Source organism: Tasmannia lanceolata, unplaced genomic scaffold, assembly GCF_043159265.1.
Source record: "Tasmannia lanceolata isolate RefF3 unplaced genomic scaffold, GAP_Taslan_0.1 ptg000015l, whole genome shotgun sequence".
NCBI lineage: Eukaryota > Viridiplantae > Streptophyta > Magnoliopsida > Canellales > Winteraceae > Tasmannia > Tasmannia lanceolata.
The window spans coordinates 36,997,464-37,010,330 of NW_027518692.1; the positions used below are offsets into that span (position 1 = coordinate 36,997,464).

Sequence of the window (12,867 nt, forward strand, 5' to 3'; positions counted from 1 at the left end):
AATCCGACCGTTAATTGGAGTATCCGAAGTCCTACCTACGTTTTACACAATTAAAATTTTGGAAAAATGTAGAACGTTGTGTGGGATGACTTTTTTAATGATCCAGATATATTTCCACAGTTAAAATTATAGAGGGGAAATTTAAAACCTTCATTACATATTTGGCAAAGTGATATTCCTCCACCCTTTTCTCTGTCTTTCCTGAAAATGACTATTTCCAGGAGAAGAGAAACAAAATGAGTTGGAAATGCAGCCATTTTTAAGGAAAAGACAAACAAGCGGGGGTGAAAATGCTGGAAATAGGGGTGCAAGTATCATTTCCTTGAATAATCTCTTTATAATGAGCGTATAATGAGCGTGTGCCTCGCTGAATCCTTTTTCATCGTCACTTCCAAACCCATCGCATATCTTTTAAGCCTTTGTTCATTTTCTCTTAGTTTATGGACCTCTGAAAGGAAGGGATAGCAAAGGAATGAAATATTTCAGAAGCCAAGAGTGTATTGGATCGATTAAATTAAGCCATAGTAAGTATCGGGAAGTGATATAATCCCCCTTTTCGTCCCCGTGACTGTTATTTTTACACTACAAAAGAGGCTGGCTCGGGGAAGAAAAGCGCGCGATTATATATCTTACTGTAAACATAAAATATTGCTCTTGAAACGCATTTATGTTTCTCCAAAACCTCTTCTGAGAAGAGCTCAAACATACAAGGCTAATATTACATACTGTGAATTAACTCTTTGTAAGTCTGACCCACCTGAAATTTATGGTTGTTCCTTGAGTAGAGAAGAGAAAGAGGCTACTGCTTCTCCGACCGTCATAAAAACGCCATCTGATCCAAAGGACTCTAAGGTTTTTGATCGGTGGAGCTTTTCCATCACAACTCCCACTGGATTTGCCAACACTAGCTATAGAAGAGAAAAAAAAAAACACGATGGGTTTCTACTGTGTTATAAAATGTTGCCGGAATCTCGCTGGAAAAATGGCCTAATGAGCTACCGCCTCATGACAGATTCAAAACCCAACAACTTACTGATATTAAAAATTCATGTGTATGGCCAACCCAAAAGAGGGTAGGCTAACCCAAAAAAAGGGGCCACACGTGAGAGGGCGGGGGGGGGGGGGGGGGGGGGGCATGATTGAATAACACCAATTCTAATTGCTTAAAGCTTTTGGAGTAATTGGTTGTTTCACATGGTGAATGAAATTCTTCTTACCTTGAGTGATCTCTTCTCCAGTGTCTTTTTAAGTTCGGCCAGTGCTCCGGTACCGCTGGTGTCTATGGCTGTCACAGCTAGAAAATAAATAAAATAAAATAAAAAATATAATTCCATTAATAGGTATAAAAGATAAAGAAATGACTATATGAAAGTTTTTTATGAATAATATGCTTTTTTATTGTATTTAAAGGATTTTTAATAAAAAATAAATAAAATAATTTTTTTTTTTGAAATTAAGATTACGAAGATGATTGGAAGGTTTTACAAAGAAAAGATAGCACAGCTACAAAGTTTAGATTTGGGAATAGTTTGGCGAGGCAAACGTTCGGAACATTCAGGCTGAGTTTAGGAAGATTTTGGAAAAATTATTAAAAAAACCGCACGTGTTTTTCTATTTACAACAACTATAACTATTATCTATAAATGAGGTTTAACATGATGTCCGCAAGTATGTGCAATTTTAAAAAAAAAAAAAAATACAGTGAGGCAGACATTATTTGATGATCCAATCCATTCATTTGTCGAGTTCCAATATAGATCGGCCGCGACCAAAAAATCATGTCCATAGAATGATCCTTCCAATATAAATCGGCCGCGACCAAAAAATCATGTCCATAGAATGATCCTAACCCTTGAACGGTAGATATTTCAATGATCAAAGGGTTATGATCATCCTATGGAGATGGGTTTTAGGGCACGACGCCCAGCCGACAAATGAATGGTTTGGATCATTTGATAATGTTGGCCTACTGTAAAATGGAAGTAAAAGAAAATTTACGCCCATTGTCGTAAGTATGAAAATGGGCGTAAAATTTATTTTAGGCACATTTTACGTCCAAAAAGAGGAATGGAGCCTTAAGAAGAAAGAGTAAAGGGAAAAAAATAATTTTTAGTTCACTAAGACTAACCAGCCATGTCCAAAATGATGCACTTTAGGCTGTTTTCCTTGTTCGTTTGGATCTTCTCTTCTTCTTCCCGGACCCATCTTAAAATCCTGCCAAATTTTATATTAAACAAAATAATAAGTTGAGCATCAGACTTCACCAAAATCTCTTTTAAGTGACCAAATGTATAAATAACATGGTGACCAAAATCACTTTTAATAATAAGTTAATAACATGAGAAAAGGGTTGCTGGGGCCATTGTGGGGGTGATCCTAAGCATTCATTTGGAAGGCCCCATTATGGATGGGGGGCCTACCAAAAATCAACTCCATTGGATCACCAATGGGTGTCCATTTATGGGGCCAAAAATAGATAGATACTGTTTGTCCACAAATCTGTCCACTTTTGGCCCCACAAATGGACACCCTAAGGTGATCCAATGGAGCTGATTTTTGGTGGACACCCTACGCATGAAAGGGCCCATCAAATGAATGCTTTGGATCCCACCCAAAATGTGGCCCCACCCTGTTTCTGTGCTTGAGCCAGCAAATACATGCTCTAATAACATATATAGTTTAGTATAACTTATTAGGGTGTTTTAATAATTTTATACGATTATAAATATTCATTCACCCATTTAAGCCAAATTTTAACGTATAATTTTTGTAAGGATAGCAAAATTAAATTTTATTTTGTTCTAAAATTCTGCAGAGTCACAATCGAACAGTTGGATTCAAACATCGAGGGTATGATATGAGGAATTTTAGTGTTAGATATCGAGCGGATGGTGACCTGGGCATCAGTGGATCCGGCCTGTGACACCCTATGCATGTGAGTGTGCCTAGACACGACACAACGTGACATGAAAAGGGGATCCTTAATTATTTATCAAAGATATAAGAAACTAGCAATTTTGCCCCACCACATCAAGAGGTCTAAAATGGTGGGCCCCATCTTATGCATGGGATGGAATGGAGATAGTAGGACCTCCACATCAAAACAAAACTTGAGGTAAGATTGTAGGCCCCACCCTAATGCATGAGTTTGGTAGAGATGACGGGCTCCACTCCATCAAAGCCTGAGGCGTAAAATGGTAGGCCTCACCTCATAAAGACTTGGAGGCCGTTTGGATACGTGGATTTTAGAATCCGGGATTTTAGTTTGAAAACAGTGTAAAAGAGCGTTCATGATCAGGCATGCGTTGCTGCCCCTCTCCTCGTAGCGTTTTTTGGATTTTAAGTGAGAAATTTAGGTTTTAAAAATCTCTCCTGCATCCTAAGATTTCTAAAATCTGGCAATATGGGAGGATCTGCTACTCTCTTGCTGACAGAAAGAAGGGCGAGAAGTTAAAAACGAATTAAAAACGACGGCCGATCTGCTTCTTCTGTTGTCGCTCTTGGCAACAATTTTGAAGAAATCCCTGATTCTAAAATTCGCATATCCAAACGGCCCCTTGAGGTGTAAAGCAGTGGCTCCATCCCATCAATGACTTGAGGTAAAAAATGGCAGGCCTCGCCCTATGTATAAAGGTGGTGAGATCAAAATCTGAGATGTAAAATGGCGGGCCTACTCATGCTAGGCACGGTCATAAATTGTTGGGTTCCACCCGATCATAGCATAAATATAAAATAGTGAGATCTACCATATGCAATAGTAGAAAAACAAAAAAATCGAAGTAGATAGAGGTTAAGAAAAAAATGAAAGAAAATGAATGACAATGAAAAGAAACATGGTTGGTACATATTAGAGATAGTTGTAAAGCCGAGGTCTCCGAAACCAACCTTTCTTGAAGATAAGTTGAATTTGCAAAGTAGACGGGAGATTCAATGGCTAGAATAAGGAAAGAGGTGACCCTTGTAGCGTCTCGGTAGTGCACTATATTTCGGTAGATTTGTGTCCCCGGAATGTTACCTAGAATCACAGTGTTTGGCCTCGTTACATGGATCAAAATCTTCAACATGGAGATTCCCACCTGAAAATCCCCCCAAAACACATATCACAACTTTGTCAATGGAACTTTATTTAAGGAGGAACTATACGAAGGTACGCTTGTGTAGGGCTGTCCTATACAGCCTTCTTTATATTGCCACAAAAACCTAAGTAGGAATATAAGTACTACAATTTTGCAATGTATTTGGTAGTTGTATTTTGAGAAATATCCAAAACTCCCATGTTTCAATAATGATACTCCACTTTAGCACCCTGTTTTGATAATGCCACCCACTTCACTTTCCTTGGAGGGATGACAACCAAACACGCTAGTCAATCTACTTCCCTTCCATTCCACCAACACCCCACTTCACTTTGCTTCAAAGCTAGAAATGACAACCAGACGAAGCCATGCATGGTGTGTAGGGTTGCAAATTAATAAAATATGGGTATTACGGGAATAAGCTGGCTATTCTCTTTCTTGGGCTATTCTCCATGGTGATAAGTGGATAGCAAGCTAGGGTTTATTTTATCCTTGGATAGACTTGTTATCACTATTTTGACCTTTGTCCTCGGATAAAGTATTATCAGAACAAAATTTGCAAGATAAACTTATCCAAGTAGTATAGCTAATTTTAACAATCCTTTTACAAAATATTTAAGAAAAATTAGATACTCGCGCAGAGAACACATGCATGAACATCCACAAGGGGTGGACAAGAGTTTCTTGGCTGTACAATTGGATCAAGGAAGCATGAAAAATATGAGTTAAGAATTTTGGATCTCAAAATATCAAAGAAACATGTGAATATGAAAATTTTAATAGTCCATTCGAATTCTGGTTAGAATAATTAAAAACAAAAAAGATTGGTTAGAGTGTGCTTACTGCAATGGCGAGTCCCATCTGCACTGAGAGGAAAAGCACACCGAAAAAGGCACTAAAACACGCCAAGAAATCAAATTTGTCGACCTTCCATAAACAAAATGCCGCTCGAAAATCAATCAGACCGATCACCGCGGTTATGATAATGGCCGCTAAAATAACATTAGGCGTGTAGTAAAATAGTGGCATCAGAAATAGCAGAGTCACCAGCACGGTGGCTGCCATTACAATGTTAGAAAGTGCGGTTTTCGATCCGGCATTGTAATTTACAGCTGACCGAGAAAATGATCCTGAAATTTTAGTAAAAAAAACACAAAGGGTTAATTGGGTTGATCATGTGTGATTACTTGGTATGATTAGGCCACAATCAATTTCTTCGGGAAAATGATAGAAAAATCTAAAAGGAATTTCTAATAATATTATCTAACACAAATCTAATAATAATAAACTGAAAATATTATTATTATTTATTTAAATCCAAACAAATCTAATCCGATCTACTTAGAAATTGTAAAGTGCACTACCTGTAGTAACATAGCATGAAGTGCAAGAGCCGATCATATTCATCAAACCAATGGCGACCATTTCTTTGTTTCCATCAACCTGATAATTTTTCAGAGCAGCAAATGTTCTTCCCACAGCTATTCCTTCCTGTAATATAAAAACGTCAATAGTATAACAGAAACTAGAAAATTAGAAGAAGGTGTTAAAGCACTATAAATGATTAAATAACACCTCCTATAACATCTCAACCATCATTTAAAAAAAAAACTCTTATCAGCTTGAGCTTTTTGGAATAATTGGTTGTTTCACATTGAAGAAATTATATGTTGCCGGACGCCAAAGTCCAGTGTGGGCTGTATGATATAAGTACCACCCTTGATATTTGATCCAACAGCAGACTCTTAAAAAGTGGGCTGCTGTTGGATCAAATATCAAGGGTGGTACCGCCCGCACTGAACTTCGCGGTCGGGCACCATATAAAATCTCTTCGCATGGTATCAGATCTGTTGCCTCACGTCATCAGGTCTTGGGTGCGAACCCAACAACTCCTTGATATTAAAAATCTACGTGTACGACAAACCCAAAAGAGGGGGCACATATGCCATGTGTAAGCTTTTGGAGTGATTAGTTGTTTCACAGAAGGAAAAAGAAAGAAACATTAATGGCTTTGAAGACTTACAGTGAGGGAGAGGATCCCAGTAATAAGCCCTGTTTTAACAGCAAGACCCAAATAAGGGCCATTGAAATACAACATGTTTGCTGAAGGTGGGTTCAGACCTTCTTGCAAATGCCCAATCTGTTCAAAAAAATAATGGAGTGAAAAAAAAAAATGAAACTCAGAGTTTAGTTCACTGAAAAGTGCTTTCTTTGAAAGGGATAGATCATTTATCTGTTCTTACTGTAAGAATGCCATGCTTCTGATCTTTGAAGATGAAGACTAGTAAGGTAGAGAGAATCACAGAGGCTAATGGTGCTGCTGCTGAAACCCAGAAAAACTTTGGTTTTCTTAAGCTCTGCATCAATGGTTTCTTCATTAGGAAAGCATAGTAGAAAGGTAAATAAAAATGGATTTTCTGTTAGATAAATGTGGAAAAATGAAATTGAAACATAGTGAAACCAAAGTTCAGTTAAATAGGAAGTATCTATCACCAAGCCCATGCCACAAAAGCAGGTGGTAGGCCCAGCTCAACCGTGGATAGCACATACACTGAATGCTTGATGTATATGCAATTCACAGGGTCATTCTTCTTGGTTGAATGAAATTGCCATAGTAGAAAATTACAGAAGAGACAGAAGAAAATTCTAAGATATTTCTGTCAGAAAATGTTGGGGGGTTAGGAAAGAAAAGATCTCACATTGGAAAAGTAAAGTAACATGGAAGGGCTTATAATGACTTGGGCACCCTCCCCTTATGTCTAGCTTTTAAGGGTAGAGTTCTTGTTGGGTCCCAACAAGTGGTATCAGAGTCACGACGAATCGCCAACTTTCTGTTTCCTTTCTTCTTAGAGAAAGAAATGAAAATTTGAAATTGATTTCTGCATTAGTACACTTGAGTTAATGAGGTGATGTGAAGCTTACAATATGTCTTGCCACCAAAAGGAAAACCAGAAAACAGGACCCCATGAGAACAGTTTGCCAAGCCCACTGTAGATAACAGTTATTTGGATTTTAATAAGAGAAACTCAAAAAATATCACAGTAAGTTCAAAACAGAAAACAAGAAAATTCTTTTCTTTCCTACCTCTGTTTTACGCTTGAAAACAGAAGACATTACTGACAACAATCCCATCTTAGTAGTGAAGTGAACTATCCCAAGCATTCCTTTCAACTGTTGCAGCGAAACTACGACTGCTGCCCCCGCCATGAAACCAGTCAAAGTGGCTTTCGAGAGAAAATCAATGATGAAACCCAACCTGTACATCCCAATCAATTAAGAAAAAAAAATGGTGATCTATTTTCTGTCAGTATTCCATTGCTCTACATTAATTTCTGAAGTTAATATTAATAAGACTTTTAAACTGTTGATCTTCTTAAAACAAACGCCCAAAACTGAATTTTACTGAGAAAATAAAATTTAAACATGTTATTTCAAAATTTGAATGAATTACAATCGCATCAATTTATATATTTTACATGGACCTTAAAGTTGAAGCTATCTAAAAAAAATCTGCAAATTAAAATAAAACATCATAGTAGAAACTAAAATTTTACGCAGATGTCTTGTATTCAGGCATTATATAGGACCCTGATAGGCTAATGTGCAGTTTGTAAGTTTTTTTTTCTTTTTTTTAAGTGTTTTCCTAGCTGAGAAGGAGAGTTTGTAACCCTAGACCGAAATATTGAAAATCTTCTCCCATTGACGTAGCCATACTGCCGAACCACATAAATCTTGTGTTTTTTTTTTTTTTTTTTTTGTGATTGTGTTTCTCGCATCCTCTTTTTGTTGCTTGCTGCAAATTGTGTTTGATACCTATTTGAGAAGGTATTTGTCTGTTTTCTACAAACTTGAAATTGGATTTTCCATTAAGCAATGTGATTATCTTACCGATTAGAAAATGGCATAAGGTATCAGGACAGTACAAGAGAGATACCTCTGAAAGACATTATAAACTTATTGATATAATCTTTGAGTTTAGTCCAAGAAAACGATGAATGAAAAACATAAAACTTGTAAAATCAAGATAATTTAAAAAAACCGGAAATTTTGTTGTTATCTAATTGAGGAAATCATCTTGCAAATTTAAATATAGGGAATTCATACCTTAGAAAACCCAAGGAGGCCTGAAACACACCAGCAAAGAAAGTGGCTGTGAAAGCTAATTGAAGATAGAGAACAGGATCCTTGACAGGTGAAACTATCTCTCTGAGCATGGATCCCATCACCAAAGATGCTATCGAAATAGGGCCAACAGCGAGATCTCTAGAACATCCAAGGACAGCATATACTAGTGGTGGCACAAAGCTTGAATCTGCACAAAACAGATTGAGAAAAAAAAAAAATTTTGGTCCATAACAAAAAACATGATTGGAAGAAACAGTTTATAGAATGAAGACTCACAGAGTCCAATAATAGGAGGCAAATTTGCAAGCTTTGCATAACTGATTCCCTGAAATAGAATAACAGAAAATTGATAATTCTCAAACAGGTTCACTTCCCACTTCATTCAATAATTTGAAATAGATGAACTAAAAATACAAAATGGAAGGACAATAACTAACTAAAATCTTTTTTTCCTATCAAAATGAAATTCGTACGACCTCATTCAGAACAGTTCGAATTTCCAATTTCATTTCAGAAAACCCATATCAAATGGATCAAATGTGATCAATCAGAAATAGTTATATTCCTAAATCCATTTGAATGAACTCAATGGGACAACTTGAAAATGAAAAATTATTTTTTCTCCTTTTGCTATTAATTCCCAGAAAGATACAACTCAAAAAGGGTCACCGAAAAAGGATTGTTTCTCAATTCATTTCGAAAGAACCAAAAGAAATGACCCAAATAAGACCACTCACAAACACTCCTATTTTTCAAGTTAACTTCAAAAACCCAACTTAGATAATATACAAAATCTTTAATTCCTACGTGTTTCTTCATCATGGAAATTTCATTACAAGAAAAGCACCACAAATGGTTGTTGAAGCATAAATGATTAAAAAACACCAACTCTAACAGCTAAGCTTTTGGAGTAACTCGTATCAGCACAGCGGTTTCAAAACTCGGGCTGCAAATGAACCGAGCGGGCTCGCAAACATGTTTGGGTTCACCTAGTTAAAAGCTCAGCTCGGGCTCGTTCGTTTACTAAACGAGCCGAACTCGAGCACAAAAATTAGGCTCGCCAAATAAACGAGCCGAGCTTGAGCTTTGTATAGTTCGGCTCGGAAAAGCTCGTGAGCTTTTTAGGCTCGGTTCATAAACGAGGCGAGCCGAGCTTTAAAGCTTGGATTATGTTTGTTTTTTATATATAAAATAAAAGAATGTGGATTGTTTATCACAAATGAAGGTTTGGTTGAGTAGTTAAGGAGCTGGATTTAGAGGGGGCTTGGGTTCAAATTCCACAGATGTATGCTTTTATCATTCTTGAGACGAGCCCGAGCCGAATATTTCACGAGCTGAGCCGAGCTGAGCTTTTTCGAAAACTAAACGAGCCGAGCTTGAGCTTTGTATTGTTCGGCTCGGAAAAGCTCGTGAGCTTTTTAGGCTCGGTTCATAAACGAGGCGAGCCGAGCCGAGCTTTAAAGCTTGGATTATGTTTGTTTTTTATATATAAAATAAAAGAATGTGGGTTGTTTATCATAAATGAAGGTTTGGTTGAGTAGTTAAGGCGCTGGATTTAGAGGGGGCTTGGGTTCAAATTCCACAGATGTATGTTTTTATCATTCTTGAGACGAGCCGAGCCGAGCTTAAGCTCGGTTCGTTCCACTTAACAAGCAGAGCCGAGCCCGAGCCGAGCTTTCTCAAATATTTCACGAGCCGAGCCGAGCTGAGCTTTTTCGAAAACTAAACGAGCCGAGCCGAACACAAGCCTTCTTAAAAACTAAACAAGCCGAGCCTGAACACCCCAAAGCTCGGCTCGGCTCGGCTCGTTTGCAGCCCTATCCAAAACCCATACTCCTTTATATTAAAAATCCACATGTATAGCTAACGCAAAAGAGGGACCACATGTGCCACATGGCAGATCCTGGTTTCAAAACCCAACACAACTAGACCTGGCAAACGGGTGGGCCGGGCCGGGTCAACCCGCGGGTGATGCGGGTGCGGGTCATACGGGTCGGGTTATCAAATGACCCGCATTTTTGCGGGTCAAAATTCTCGTGACCCGGGCGGCCCGCGGGCACCCGCAAATATGCCGCAAATATGGGATTGTAATCACTATTTTGATTTGACAGCATATAATTTTCCTGTAATTGTCATAACATTCTACAGGTTATTTGTATTTTTTTGGTAATTTTACAATCTATCACCATTTCTACGTAATTTTTCATTTAACACTTTATAGTTTCGCTATTTTACTTTTTTCTGGTGTAATGATTACTTTTTTTAACCTTTTTACATTTGCTACCAACATTTTCGATGAGCACCCACAATGCCCACTTGCCGAGAAATTACCAAAAGAGAAGCTTGATAGCAAATTATAATAAAATAAAAATCACATTGAAATGTTAACAACACTACTGGCACTCTCACTTTATTAAAAGTATGGTATGGCCCACACCATAGGATGATCCAAACCGTCCATTAGATGGGCCATAGCCTAAATAGGTTATGCTCCAAAAGTCATTTCCATAGGATGATCTTATCCCTCCAATCTTGGTGTTAGCGGGTTGATCCTAACTCTCTATAGATCGGAGGGTTAGAATCAACCGATGGAAATAATTTTGGAGCATAACCTATTTAGGGCACGGCCCATCTAATGGACGGTTTGGATAATCCTAGGGTGCCGGACATACCGTACTTTTTATAAAGTGAGGAGTTCCCTCATAAAAAAACAAACAGCGTAAGTGACGATAACATTCTCACAAAAATTTAAACATACTGTAAAAATGCGGGGGTGCCCGCGGTTGATTTTTCACGGGTCACGAAAACTTAGACCTGTGCCCGCAAATTTGCGGGTGGGCCGGGTCAACCCGCGGGCACGGGTCACTTTTGCCAGGTCTAAACACAACTCCTTGATATTAAAAATCCACGTGTGCAGCTAACCCAAAAGAGGGACTACATGTGCCACATGGCAGGTCCTGTTTTCAAAACCAAACAGCTCCGACTACATGTGCCGCACAACAGGTCTTGACTACAAAACCCAACAACTCCTTGATATTAAAGATCCACATGTACAGCTACCCAAAAGACTGACCACATGTGCCACGTGTACGTCCAACCCCTCAAAAAAGAGGGGTCACATGTGCCACATGTATGGCCAAAAAAAAATAAAAAAATGGGGTCACACGTGAGGGGGAGTATTGAAGAATAAATGTTTAAATAACACCAACTCTAAGAGCTTAAACTTTTTGAAGTAACTTCTTGTTTCACATCCCCACCTGTGGTATTGCCAAGCTTGCAATGGTGACTCCAGAGATCAAATCAGATTTAAGTAGCTTGAGGCTGTATTCTGAACCCCATTGAAAGATTGGGAAGAAATATTGAAGACCCAAAACCAGCTTCCTGAAAAATGACTGGTTTTTGAATTGGTGGAAGGGGTCATCTGGGAAGAAAAACTCAGAAAAACTCTGTTTGAGAGCTTGGAAGGTGGTTTTGTTTGGTGGCAAACAGACCTTGTGAATTCCCAAAGGTGTTATTGTAGTAGGTAGAGATGTTTCATGGTCAGGAGTATAAGAGAAATCCTCTAGTCTTTTAAAGCTTCTTCTCATTTTGGAAAAAACCACCAAATGGGATGTATATATGAAAAAACCAGAAAGGATTGTACAGAGGGTAGGAGTTGCTATTTCTATTTATAGTTAGATAGGGAGCTAAAGGAGTGAAAATCAACGTATTATTCAGGACTTCATTTCCGGATTTTTATTTCTTGTTCTATGTTTTAGGCCACTGGTATTGGGACTACCATGTTCTAATAATTGCACCAAGTCATCTTGTTTTATTATTATTTAAACAACTGTCAATTGTTATTACAGTTTCCAAAAAGCTCTCAGAAGCCAATTAAAAAAGTTTGTGCAATTACTAAAACAAAGTAGTGCCAATATCAGTACCCATTTTTTGTAATGGGAAATAATATCAGCACAACCATGTTTTTATAATTGTACTAACCCATCTTGACTTTTATTAATTAAAGAGCTGCAATGGTCATTACAGTTTCCCAAAAAGCTCTCACAAGCCAATTAACAAGGAAAAAACAAGCTGAGTTTGTGCAATTATTAAAACATGGCTGTGTTGATAGCATTTCCTATATTATTTATTTTAATTGTTTTAAAATAGACAGATTGGTAGAAGCTCCATAGCAACAGTCCTCAGCACTACTGAGTTCAGTGGATTCTTCTTTATTGTGAAATGATCCTTATCCTAATCAAGAACATATTCAATTATGTCCATTTCAAAAAAATAAAAAATAAATTTATAACCTTTTTTTTCTTGTGAGGTTGGGGGAGAAATCTGATCCCGACCAAAGGATTTAATCCTATAAATTGGTAAAAATAGTAATAAACAATAAATCTGAAAGGATAATAAAGTTATAATAGATATTGGAAAATGATCTCAGCACAACCATTTTTTAATAATTGCACTAATGCAACTTGTCTTTTCTTATCTAATTGGCTTGTGAGAGCTTTTTAGGAGTTGTAATAAACTAATAACTTTTGACAGCTCTTTAAATAATAAAAAATAAGATGTGTTAGTGCTTCACAGTTGCACAAATGACCCATGGTCATATAGATAAGAGTGTTAGGTTCATCCTATAGAAATGATTTTTTGGGCACAACCTATTTAAGTTGTAGCC

At 37.5% G+C, this 12,867-nt stretch overlaps 1 protein-coding gene across 1 annotated transcript; it reads right to left on the minus strand.

Moving 5' to 3' along the window:
• Positions 1-539: 539 nt before the first annotated feature.
• On the minus strand, positions 540-11,856 carry LOC143847008 (putative sulfate transporter 3.4). The gene is made up of 13 exons (XM_077355660.1): positions 11,459-11,856; positions 8,478-8,526; positions 8,181-8,388; positions 7,161-7,332; positions 6,999-7,064; positions 6,320-6,433; positions 6,100-6,216; positions 5,441-5,567; positions 4,920-5,206; positions 3,886-4,076; positions 2,129-2,214; positions 1,218-1,294; positions 540-908 (listed from the first exon to the last, which is right to left on the minus strand). The coding sequence occupies exons 1-13, from the start codon at positions 11,786-11,788 to the stop codon at positions 765-767; spliced, it is 1,968 nt and encodes a 655-aa protein (XP_077211775.1). The 5' UTR covers positions 11,789-11,856; the 3' UTR covers positions 540-764.
• Between the last annotated feature and the right edge of the window lie 1,011 nt (positions 11,857-12,867).

Excerpts from the sequence above, each read along its gene's own strand:
- LOC143847008 (XM_077355660.1), bottom strand. The coding sequence starts at position 11,788 with ATGAGAAGAAGCTTTAAAAGACTAGAGGATTTCTCTTATACTCCTGAC. Across the intron at positions 7,065-7,160 it reads TTTTCAAGCGTAAAACAGAG|TGGGCTTGGCAAACTGTTCT; the intron begins GTAGGAAAGAAA and ends TGTTATCTACAG. Across the intron at positions 909-1,217 it reads TGGAGAAGAGATCACTCAAG|CTAGTGTTGGCAAATCCAGT; the intron begins GTAAGAAGAATT and ends TCTCTTCTATAG.